The 11459-nt window shown below is 48.6% G+C and overlaps 1 protein-coding gene across 1 annotated transcript; it reads right to left on the bottom strand.

The window, feature by feature from the left end:
* Nucleotides 1-180: 180 nt before the first annotated feature.
* Nucleotides 181-11407, bottom strand: VAMP4 (vesicle associated membrane protein 4). The gene is made up of 7 exons (XM_057372761.1): nucleotides 11134-11407; nucleotides 9735-9781; nucleotides 9377-9427; nucleotides 2726-2826; nucleotides 2132-2211; nucleotides 1896-1947; nucleotides 181-888 (listed from the first exon to the last, which is right to left on the bottom strand). Exons 1-7 carry the CDS (start codon nucleotides 11197-11199, stop codon nucleotides 860-862), a joined length of 426 nt encoding a protein of 141 aa, XP_057228744.1. The 5' UTR covers nucleotides 11200-11407; the 3' UTR covers nucleotides 181-859.
* Nucleotides 11408-11459: the final 52 nt, after the last annotated feature.

Here is an 11459-nt window from a genome sequence, read left to right as displayed (position 1 = left end):
GGACTGGAGTCAGGAGAACTGCTCTTCTTCTATATCTTTATATAATCAGGCTACTTGCTGGGCTTTACACACACTTCTTGTCAAGAAAACACAGGAACAGCCCATTCCCAGGGTCTCCCAGCAGTGGAGAGCCCTGAATGTCCTCCAAAACTTYATGAAGGCATGCAGAAACTCCACATGTACAGTCAAAAATAGGTTTACTGGAATGTCTTAAGTCACAGCTGTAAGCAGCAATACTGAAAACACTGAGCTTGTGCATTCCCATGGCAGGACCAGAAAGTCTTCTGGAATGTAAAACCTAATTTCATTTTTTTCTCTTCTCTTTTTTTTTTTTTTTGAACAAGAGAAAAACAACACCTTTGCAGCTGTCCACAAAAGAATCAGTTCCCTATAATATATTGGTATATTTCTCTTCAGACATTTATCCCCTTCTTTTTCTCTGATTCAAGGACAGAGTCACCCCTCTGCCTTCTACAGCAGGCAGTAGAGAGCTGCTCAAACCGTATTATTATTATAATTATTATTATTAWTAATATTACAACTCAACCATATATACAGATAGACTGTAGTGGCAAGTAGCCAGCTCCAAACCAGAGATCCAGAATTCCACAAAACAGGCAGTTTGGGATCTGAATCTTGTGTTATTAAAAAAAAAATCTTGACAGCAGGAACAGGTACTCTACTGGAAAAGGGTTGTTTGGTACTTCTCAAAATGCTCTGTTAGAACTGGCTGCTTGCCACCACCTCCTGCTCCCAGGAGGAAAAAACAACTTGAAAGTTATATACAGATATCTCACTTAAATTACACAGCAGTTTGGTTATCCCAGAGGCAGTTCCACCGAAGCCTCCAGCTGCCCCGTCAGGAACGGTACTTCAGGACTATGGGGACTGGAAAACACAAAGAAAGAATCTCTCACCACACACCCATTCCTGCCAGGGAGTCCCCCCATTTCTGTAGTGACAAACACCCAGCAGCTGTGAGCAAAAGTGTGTTCCCAGCCTCAAACWAAAGCAATCTGCTGTCTGCACACACACTAGACAACATATCCTGCTACCTTCATCTCCTTCCAGCTTCCCAAAACTAAACCAGATGGGATTTTCCATCAGTCTCTCTCTCTCAACCTTGCTGCCAGCTCTGCTTCTCTCACTGCAGGCTGCCTGTCAGAAGGACAACAGGCTACRAGGGCTTCACTGAAGGAACAAAAACAATTACAGAGCTGTCCCTGGACACTTCAGTGGGAGGAAAACCCTCCAGACCCACTGACACAGAAGAGCTGCACTCCATGCTGGGCTGCCTGGATCCCTGGAGTATGTCATTCTGCAGGCAGAGGGATGAATAATTTCTGCCTGGAGAAACATGCTCTGGTCATTAGGAGCTGTTTGGTACAAAAAGCAGTGACATCTGCTCTGGGGAGCTCCAGGAAAGGCAGAGGGCAGGGGAAGGGACCGATTGCAAAACTACAACAGCTACTTGATGGAAATCAAGCAGGCAATCAACTTTGAGGAAGAGCATTTGTCTAAAGCAGGCTCATTGCAAGGTGGCTGATACACACAGAGATACTTTTGGAAGACACTACTCTAGCCTGAAACTTTTCCATTACCTCGCACCAGGCTCAGGATCAGTCAGTGCCAACCCTGGATCAACACAAGGTTGGCAAGGCACTGCCAGCAGTCAGCAGGACTTGCTCCTCTGCATGCACCCTTAAGCCTTGCAGAAAAGGAGCACAGAGTGCTCTACAGGCACTCCTTACGATGCCAAAAGGCAGAGTGGAGCCCATGTAGTGGCTCAGGTGCTCTCCCCTCCAGGGACAACAGCACCATGGTGTCACTCACAGCATGGAGTGGCACAAATATTTCCATGTCAGACATGGATGGGATCATCTGGATCTACTCACCAATGATGACGAGCAGAAGAACAATCACCACCATCGCTATGATCRCCTTCATCTGCAAGAGGGGCACACAAGCACATTACACAGGGTGCCAGGCATAGATGCTTCAACCTGAAAGGAGATCTTTGCCTCCCAGAATCTTTYCAGCTAGGAAGCAGAGCTTCTCAATGCCCTCCCAGGGGCTGGCAGGTAACCCCCCTTACACAAATCCAGCCRCATCTGTTCCCCTTCTTGCTCACCTTACAGTCTCGCCACCACATTTGTCTCCGGAGATGCTTGGCTCTTTTGCTAAAAGCTGCTGCATTGTCTGACAAACTGTCTATTAAAGGAAAGAAAAAAGTCAATTCAGTGATGCACACAGTCAGAACACCCACTCATTCTAACTCCAATGAGTTTTATGCAATAGACTCAGCATTAGGGGAAAGGACCCAACCACAGTGTGATTCACCAAAGCCACAGAAGGGCCAATGTGACGCCCTTCATCAGAGCACATAGACAAGTCCCATTGTGCTCTCTTTGAACTGGCTGTACTCTGAGGACGGGAACTTGCACTGTAAGCAGTGGACACCTCAGGAAACAGATAAATCTACCTTTGCTTGAAGGACCGACTACATTTAGGACCCAGACACCTCCAAACTAATGCAGGTAAAAATGGAGAGCCAGCAGAAATTTAGATCTGCAGYCCAAGGCTGAGAAACAGCACTCCCAGTTAGAACAGAAATATAAGCCCAGGTCTGTCATTAGGTGCCTTCTGCACTGAACCAGGTAATGTGGCCCAACAGCTAGGAAAAGCTGAGGGGACCAGGCCAGCAGAGCTCTATTTCACATCCCACCTGATTTATCCTGCAGGTCATCCAGCCGCTCGCCTCTTTCGATCACCTTGGTGATGTTCTCCTGCATAACATCGATGACTTCATCCACCTGGTTCTGGACACTGGGGCAGAGCAAAGGCAGTGTGAGAGGCAGAGGTGAGCAGCAGAGCTGCCCAGCCTGGTGGGATCTGAGAGCTCATCCACAAAAATGAAAGAACGCAACAGTGGAAAGAGGTTGATGGGATGCAGAAAAAGCCAGAGGCATGGATCACATGGGGTGGATCTCCGGCAATCCCAACAAGGGCAAGGGAACACAAGGGGCTCAGAGAGAGCACTGGGAAGTCAGCAGAAGTGGGACACCCTCTCTCTCACCTTTAACACACACAGTATAAAAAGGTACTAAGTGATGTTGGTGGGGACCTCTGCTACAGAAGAGCTCACAAAAGGGAAAAAAAAATATCAAAACCATTTCTTATCTTTCCCTATTTCATAGAACTTCGCACCACACCTTTGCTCAGTAATTTGGGGTGAAATCAAATCAAGGTGCACTCCCTCCTCCAGGAACTGAGTTGCTAAATTAAACCCACTCTGCCAGGGGCATCAAGAGGATAGCAAAGATACGAACTAAACTAAGTTATAATTCATCGTCTCATAGCTTACGCAATTCTGTGGGTAGTCTTCAGTGAACAGTAGCCTAAATCACACCCGTAGGGTTATTAAAAATGCATTTATTCACTCCAAAAAAAAACTACACTGGCAAGAGAGAAAAATTTTCCTGGTGGAAAAGTACTGCTCCATTCTGGTTTGTATTTTGGAGCGAATACACGTTTACTTTCCTGGAGATAGAAATAAGAATTTTCTTGAGGCCCAGGGGATAACAATACATTGTTTGAGACATGCCGTTCCCAGAAAGTCAATGGCACCAGCAGGATCTTGGAGGCAACAAAACAGAAATAGCTCCAAACAGAAACAGCGTATCCTCCCCCATGGCCCACAAAGCCARGGCCAATACAGGCTCAAGGCCAGTCAATGGGGCACTGCAGAATCAGGAATAGGGCTCTGTCCTAGCCACCATGTCTCTAATTAATTCATTCATTAATTAGAGACATTGGGTCACACTGACCTATTTCTCCTAATATCTGCGTGCCTCTCACCAACTTGTGCTGATGAGGAGCAGCTGCAACAAGCAATAGTTGTCACATCACTTGCTCACATTTACTTAGTGTTCCAAATACAGGCAAGAATAGTCATTAAAAGACATTTTKCTCCCCAGAAGCTCTAGAAGAGTTCCACATCTCTAAATATGAAGGGGTTTCCCATCTTAGCCTTTCAGGTCAAACTCTGTAGCACCACTGCATTTCCAGAGCTAGAAGAGCCAGGCATCTCCTCCRAAACCAGTTTATGAGTCAACAGCTGTGATATGGAACATACTGGACTCCAGCAGCACACATAAAAATTTGCTTTATTTAGGACACCATAAGAMTGGAACCTGCCTTCTCTGTGCTGCATCACAGAGTCTGTGGGAGCAGCATCTCTCTGAATCCACCTACACCGTGCAGTGGCAGCTCCTGCCTTCCCCACTGACAGCAGCTGCCTGCCAGGAGCTCCCTATCTGGAGGGGAAGAGCACAGATAATCCCTAAAGACTTCTCAGCAGGAATCTGCCCCGTGCCCAGGAGCCTGTTCTGATCCACTGTTTGTCTTGCGAAGTAGGAGGCGAGCGGCAGAGCTGTTGGGAAAGCTTGGGAAGGTGACACTGAAAACACGGACAGATGCTGCCCAGGAAGCACATGGCAGTGCCTTGTGGAGCAAAGTGTCCACCCCACACAGGACACACAGCCCTGTGGGCCATCCCTGGGGGAGTGGGTGAGAAGGAAACATGTTCTGTGARGGGGTTTCCTTACCTTGGCACAAGTACCAGCTTGGAGCTGCCAGCAACACAGCTACAGCTTGGGGTGAGAGGAAAAGCACAAACATCTGCTACCCCAGAWGAGCCAACTTGGCAAAAACTCTAAGCCCTCAAACATCGGCTTCATATGCAGAAGTCTACATTTGCAGTATGTAAATGTTTCTAAAATCATTTACTGGCTTGAAAATAGAGAGATTTCCKCCCACAACGGATTTGCAATCAAGTTACCCTGGTACAACTGAAAATCAGGAGCATGCAAGGTTACAGTGCATCTAAGAASGTGCAGAGCAATACAACACCACTGGTATCCCTGACAGTGCAGGTCAGAGCCTTGAGGGGTGCTGCTGCAATCCTGGGACACCCCAAAGTGCTGGAGGCAAAACAGGCTGGTCTGTAACTTGAAGCTGCTGTGGTGGAYACAAGTATTTGGGGAAGACCTATGGAGCACAGACCCTCACTGCCCAAGCTGCATCTCAGCATCCTGTCCCTTTTCGCTTGCGCTGCTGGCAAAATGCTGAGGRTCCTCGCTACCTGCCCAAACCCAGGGCAGGCTGTCAGCTGTTCCTAACAGAACAAAACATTTCACAGAATGGGGGCACAGAAAAATCAAGTTTTATAAACTCCCACAAATGTTGAAGTGTTGAATTCCTATGGAACAAATGTATTTGGGTAGCCCAATCAATACCTTTTGGCATCTGATGTAAAAGAGAACCCTGGGAAAAAACCCAAAACAACAAAGCAAAAAAACAGGAAGGAAGAAGCCAAGCCAGGGAAATTATGACCTCCACCCAATGCCTTAATGAGATCTTAAGCAAGCCYTTGCTTTCTGCTCTCTCCCATCCTTCACTGCTGCACTGCTGCCTCTCCAGAAGTGGGCTGAAAAATGCCAAGCTTATGCATTAGCCCAGCAACTTCAGAACAAATTCAAAAATTCCCACTAGTCTGGCATGCTTAAGGTAGGAAACTCAAGTCACATCAGGAAGAAAATATTTTCTTGTTTTATCTGGCAAGAGGGAATAAGTCCTCTAATACGAGGCATATTTCCTGTTGGGAAGCTAYGGGCTTTTGACACATACCCTTCATGTGCTTTACTCCTGCTAGAGTTCCAAKGGAAATAAAGTGGAATAAATACTTGCCAGGAAAGGGAGCAAGACAAAAGCATAAAATATGTCTCCCATGACTCTCTTTCTTACTAATTACTGCAAGACTGATGCTTTTAACAAGGACAGCAAGCATACACCATCAAAGCAACGAGATCCAATGGCACTCAGCTTGCTTTACACACCTCTTTTCTTGTGCTTTGCTGTTCCAGTGTGGGAGGAATAAATAAGCCTTTCCATTTTGTCCACAGTGGCTTAGGTACTGAAAACCTGCCTGGACTGGTGAGGGTGTTGGGCTAACACCATTCTCCAGACACTGTAAACAGGCTGTGCACACACCATGGGCTGTGCTGCCCAAGGCTGCTGCTTGTCTCCAAGCTGGCTGTTTACAGCCAGCATGACACATTGCAGTTTTCCACCCCAGGGATATTAATAGTGTGTATTTTGGTGCAAATTACACCCAAACACCCYTCGTTGTGGCAGTCACCCAGGGAAGAGGGAACAGGACGCAGAGCCAAGGCAATGGAGGGTACAGAGGCAGGAGGCCAGTGCTGCACAGCGCTCCCGAAGGCACAGCTCTCTGCAGAGAGCCCTGCTGCTCTCAACAACRGGCTAACAGTGCTGAACCATGCCACAAATCCCTGGATTTAAGTTGCTGCTTTGTCCCAGCTCTGAGGAAAACAGCAGTCTATGCTTCCCTGAAGCTTTTCAGTCATTGAAAGGATTATATCCAACAGTGATGCCTGTCAACATGGTCTTGATATCACTTTCGGATGAAAGCCTGAACTGTGACTGGGGTCCACTGCACAACCAGAGACCTGTGATGAGCCCTGGGAAGCTGCAGTCAGCTCTTGCCCAGRAGCTCAACCCATTCCACAAACTTTACCCCTCATCAGGGCCTGCAGCCAGACTGAAACACTGAGGCCAACCCAGTGGGAATGCTGACCACCCAAAGCAGCACAACGAAAGACATTTTAAGGAGGAATTTGAGCATTAGGAGAGCTGAGGCATAGCTGGGCAAAGCCAGAGGCCATGGTAGTACAGGGCTGGAGGAATGAGGTRTGAWGGTGGGTGTAAAAGGAAACTGGATGGAGGATTCACAGAGACCAAGAGGCTCCTGGGAAACCCCAGTACTGTCCTGAGCCTCATCACCAGCACAAGCAGGAACRCAGCAGCACAGTTCCCTGAAAGCAYAAACATCAGCAGTGAAGTGAGTCAAGCAGTGCAGAAAAGGGGCTGATTTTAGCAGTATTTTTGAAAAGACAGTCTGTGATGAGAGGTTTCTTTTCCAAATAAAAGAAATCCAGGTGGAAGATGAACATCCCACCCTCCCTTGAAAAGGCTCTCATGCACACATTCAGGACTTTTCCCAAAGCGTGAAAGCAAAGAGAAAGGAGATCAGCTCTCTCTTACCTATTCTTTGTAATTTTGGGGTAAAGGATAAAAGCYCCTTAAGAGCTCTCTTTCCGCTCCAGCCCACCCTGGGGACAGGTGGGAGCCAAAGGGACCCCATGTGGCCTCCAGACACATCAGGACTAACCACAGCTCTAAGGGGACTGACACTTCCTCCTACCACTATTAATGACTATAACTCACCTCCTTCCCCTACAAGGTTTGAAGTGTTCCCCAAAGCTCAGCCAGCTTTGAGGGTCTCTGCTGCCAAACTCCACCCTGACCCAATCTATCCCTCTTTGCTGCCAAGGACAACTAGGAAAACTTTCCAGCCTTGCCCCTCACGTTTAGCATGTTCCACACCTTTGCTCCCATAATCCCATCACTTTTTCCTCTACCCAATCCTCCATCCAGTTTCCTTTTACRCCCACCTTCACACCTCATTCYTCCAGCCCTCTACTGCTATGGCCTCTTTAGCTTTGCCCAGTTATGCCTCAGCTCTCCAAATGCTCAAATTCCTCCTTAAAAGGTCTTTTCCTTACCGTTTTTCAGTAATTCAGCTGCAACCCAACCCTTTCTTTGTTGAAGCTGAGAAAACTGACTCATTATGACACCATGCATTGATCCCTCCAGCACAAGGGCTGAACTGATCAGAAACTTCATAATGAGCTCCATGACAAGAAGTGATGACTGCATGGTGTAAGCGCTAATTAAACAAAGCAATCAACACTGATGAGTGCAGAAAATAAATTGTTTTGTARTAGATGCTCTAGATACTAAATAGATGAAACCACTTGATACCCCGAGGGACATATTCCATGCCACATCCACYATATCCAGGCAGTCTCTGGCAATGGGCAAGCCTCATGTTTGTGGGGCATTAGTCCTGTCACACCTATGGACCCACCAGCTTCTGGCTTAATGTTTCTTTCACTTTTGTTCCTTTTCACAGGTATAGTGCCATCCTCTACCTAACCCTCTGCTCCCTTCTGCGAGGCCAAGATAGTGGGAAGAGAAGAGCTTCTGTTTCTTCCCCACCAACAGGGAACACAGAAGACACTGTAGTTGCTTTCCAGCAGAGRAGGATGAACTGGTAGACCTTATCCCCTCTCCACTTTTTTATGGAGATGAGATCCCACTCATAAACCCAATTCTCAGTTTTCTCATTTACTCCAGATCAGCCTGGCCATGCCCTAGAAGGAAGGCTCTATCCACACTGACTTACTCCAAGGAGTTCATCTCTACCRAGAGCACCCTCACACTCTGCAGGGAACAGAAAACTCAGGGTGCAGCCACCTGCCCTGTGCCTCTTGTGCAACTCAAGTGCCCTTCGCTCCTCAAGGTAAYGTGGGCAAGCACAGCCTAATGCTGATGGTGGCAATGAGTCATCCCAGAGCTGTGCTGGCTTCTTCCTGCCATGGAAAAAATCCCTAACCAAGAGCCACACTCAGGCTGCAAACAAGACCCAGTGTGAATAATGCCTGGTTATCAGTCCCCACAATGATCTCTGTCCTAGCTCCACAGAGATGAGCAAAGACAGGGCAACACAAACCAGGGGTCCCCATGCTTTCGATTAAGTACCACCAGCACATCCCTTGCAAGAAAGGACAGGAAAAACTGGAGCCCTGAACAAACATCATCCAGGAAATGACTCGATGGGAGAAGGATCCAGAGTGTTCACTCCTTCCTTCTTGCCCTACTCCTCCTCCAGCAGTAATGGTTTCCTGTTTTCCAGCTGCTTTGACCCCAGTGAGTCACTGCTCATCTCCAGGTCACCTATATCAGATTTTTATCTGGAGAAGCAGATGCCAGAGGACCAGCTGCTGCCCAAAAACCATGATCCTGGTGTGTTCCTGACCACCTACTTTCTTAAAATACTGAGGAGCATGTTACAGGATGAAATAAAAAAGCCTCAAAACAATGAAAATTGGTGCTAGCAAAGATTAAAATTCAGGGTTAATGCTCTAGAAAAAGAGTCTTACAAAAGCATGGAACGTGCACCAAAACACAGCAAGGACTTCTGAAACTCCAATAAGCTACTGTCACATAATCTTTTCCCTTCACATCTGTCAACACAATTTCTTGACAGCTTGCATCAAACCTGAGATATCCTTTAGCTGTGGACACATGGGGTAGGACATGTCAACAAGAAGAAAGCAGGCACAAGGAATGTTCATATTAAGAGCTACGCAGAAATACTCTGATAAGACAGCACAGGAGCTCACAGTGCCAGAATAAATTATTATCTGCGTGACACTGAGTAACAACTTACTGCCTGATCTTGTCATTCCTGGGTCCAAACCTGGGTCCAGAAGGCCCCCTCCTGCAGGCAGAGAAGATCAATCAGGACAGAAAGAACAATGAAAACATGTTTTTAAACCAGACCCAAAAGAAGAGAACAAATACGTTGTGCATGGAGGATTGTTTTCATACCTCCCATCAGTCCCTCCCAGTCTTAGGATACGTGTGAATTAATAGGTGTGACATTTTGTAAGAGTGAGATGTCCCACCTATTAGCTCACTATCAGTGTCAAGGCTCTGGAAGATTATCCCAAAGGAATCAAAAGTTTTCATTCCTAAGCCCCCAGTCTGAGAGCTGCAGGCAGCATTCCAACTGCATTCCAACTCACAAGAAAAAGTCTTCCTCTTCATCCGAGTCTTCCTCCAACAGGTTCCTCTGCAAACACAGAAAAAACATCTCATCAATAAGCAACCACTATTTCACACACACATTTCCAGCTCTTAGAAAGGCAATCAGCATCCTCTGACTTCAGGAAGGCCCTCTCTGCTCAAGGGACAATCCCAACCCTGCATCCAAAAACATCAACATTGCCTATAGCCACCCTGGGCTATACCATACAGGGAAAACAGATCCACTCCAGATTTGGAGGACATGGTTTCTCCACTACCTGATGGCAGCAGGTGTAAGAGGGATGACCACAAGGGAACGCTTTGGGTTCTCTTGACTGGAGGGCAGAGTAGCCTGGCAGTGCCTTTGCTTTGCCCCAAAGGGCTCCCCCCTTTGCTGATCCACTACACCCCACGAGATGATCCAGAGACTGATTTTTAAGAGCAACCCCACTGAAGCCTGCACTAAAAAGACATTACTGGAGTTAACTTCTCACATCAGAACAGCACAAGTTTTCTATATTCAGCTAAGGGCTCCCTGTAACAACTATTTAGTGTCAGAAACAAGAATGGGAGGTGGCACACTAAAGGTGTGAGCCCAGGGACCCAGCACATGATCCTTGGGGTACCAACAGCTGCTGCTTCCCCGTGTGTAGATTTGAGCTCCCACCTGCAAGCCTGACGCTCTGATGTTGAAGCTCACCTACATTTCCATCCTGTCGCATTTGCTCAATCAATTCAAGCAAACCTGCCAGACCATGCAATAGTTCCAGCCATTGCTTCCCTCAAGGGAGGAGCAAATTGCTCTTGGCAGCACGGGCTCCTTGTCTCGGTACAGCTGTCGTGAGCTGCAGCAGCATTTCTGACCACAGCCTAAATGGAGTTTCAGCACAGCCTGACCCCAGGACAATCACAGCAGGTTGAATCCACTTTGTCCAAAACAGGCAACTGCTGCGCCTTGTATTCAAAGCCTGAAATGTGAGGGGACCGTGGTGACAGGACAAAAATTCAGCTGTAACGCACAGGGTGACTTCACAAGAGTGCTTCAGCCAACGTGGGCAGGAGAGCCAGGACGTGTCCSTCCCTGCCAGGCTCTGCGGAAGGGCAGGAGACTACAGCACACCGGCATCTCATGGCCATGGATGCAGACTAAAGGAGCTGCAACAGGTTCTCAACACAGCCGTAACAAGGCTGGTTTGACACACACGGGTCAAGCCTGGCTCTCGGCACAGAGAGCCACTGACCRAATGTCGCTGTCACAGCGTTCCGGCTCCTGGGCCCCGTGGCTGAAGGCTACGGCWGCACAAGGAGACCCGGCCAAGGGACCCGTACAGTGGGCACCGAGCGCGGCCACCCCACGGTCAGCACCTCCCCTGCGCGCCCCGAAAGGGAGGCACTCACCCGCTCGCTCTTCACCGAGCCCGTCACCTCGTCGTCGTTCAGATGCCGCTTGAATTTGGGAGGCATGGCCGGTGTGTGCCGCGGGGCTCCGTGCCCGGGGGGAGAAGCGTGGAGGGGAGAGCAGGGAGCGTCCGGCAGGCCCGGGAAGGGACCCGCCGCCCCCGCGCTCAGCGGGCCGGGCCGGGCCGGGCCGGCGGGAAATGGCCGGTGCCGCGGAGAGTCCGCCGTCACATCGACCGCTCGGCACTCCGCCCGCCGCGCCGAGCGCCGAGCTACCGATGGCGGGGCGGGCAGGGGGCGGAGACAAGAGCGGGCAGGGTGGGCGT

The sequence above is a fragment of the Malurus melanocephalus genome, unplaced genomic scaffold, assembly GCF_030028575.1.
Source record: "Malurus melanocephalus ecotype Western Australia unplaced genomic scaffold, MMel_1.1 scaffold_178, whole genome shotgun sequence".
Lineage (NCBI taxonomy): Eukaryota > Metazoa > Chordata > Aves > Passeriformes > Maluridae > Malurus > Malurus melanocephalus.
This window is presented reverse-complemented; position numbering and strand designations above follow the sequence as displayed.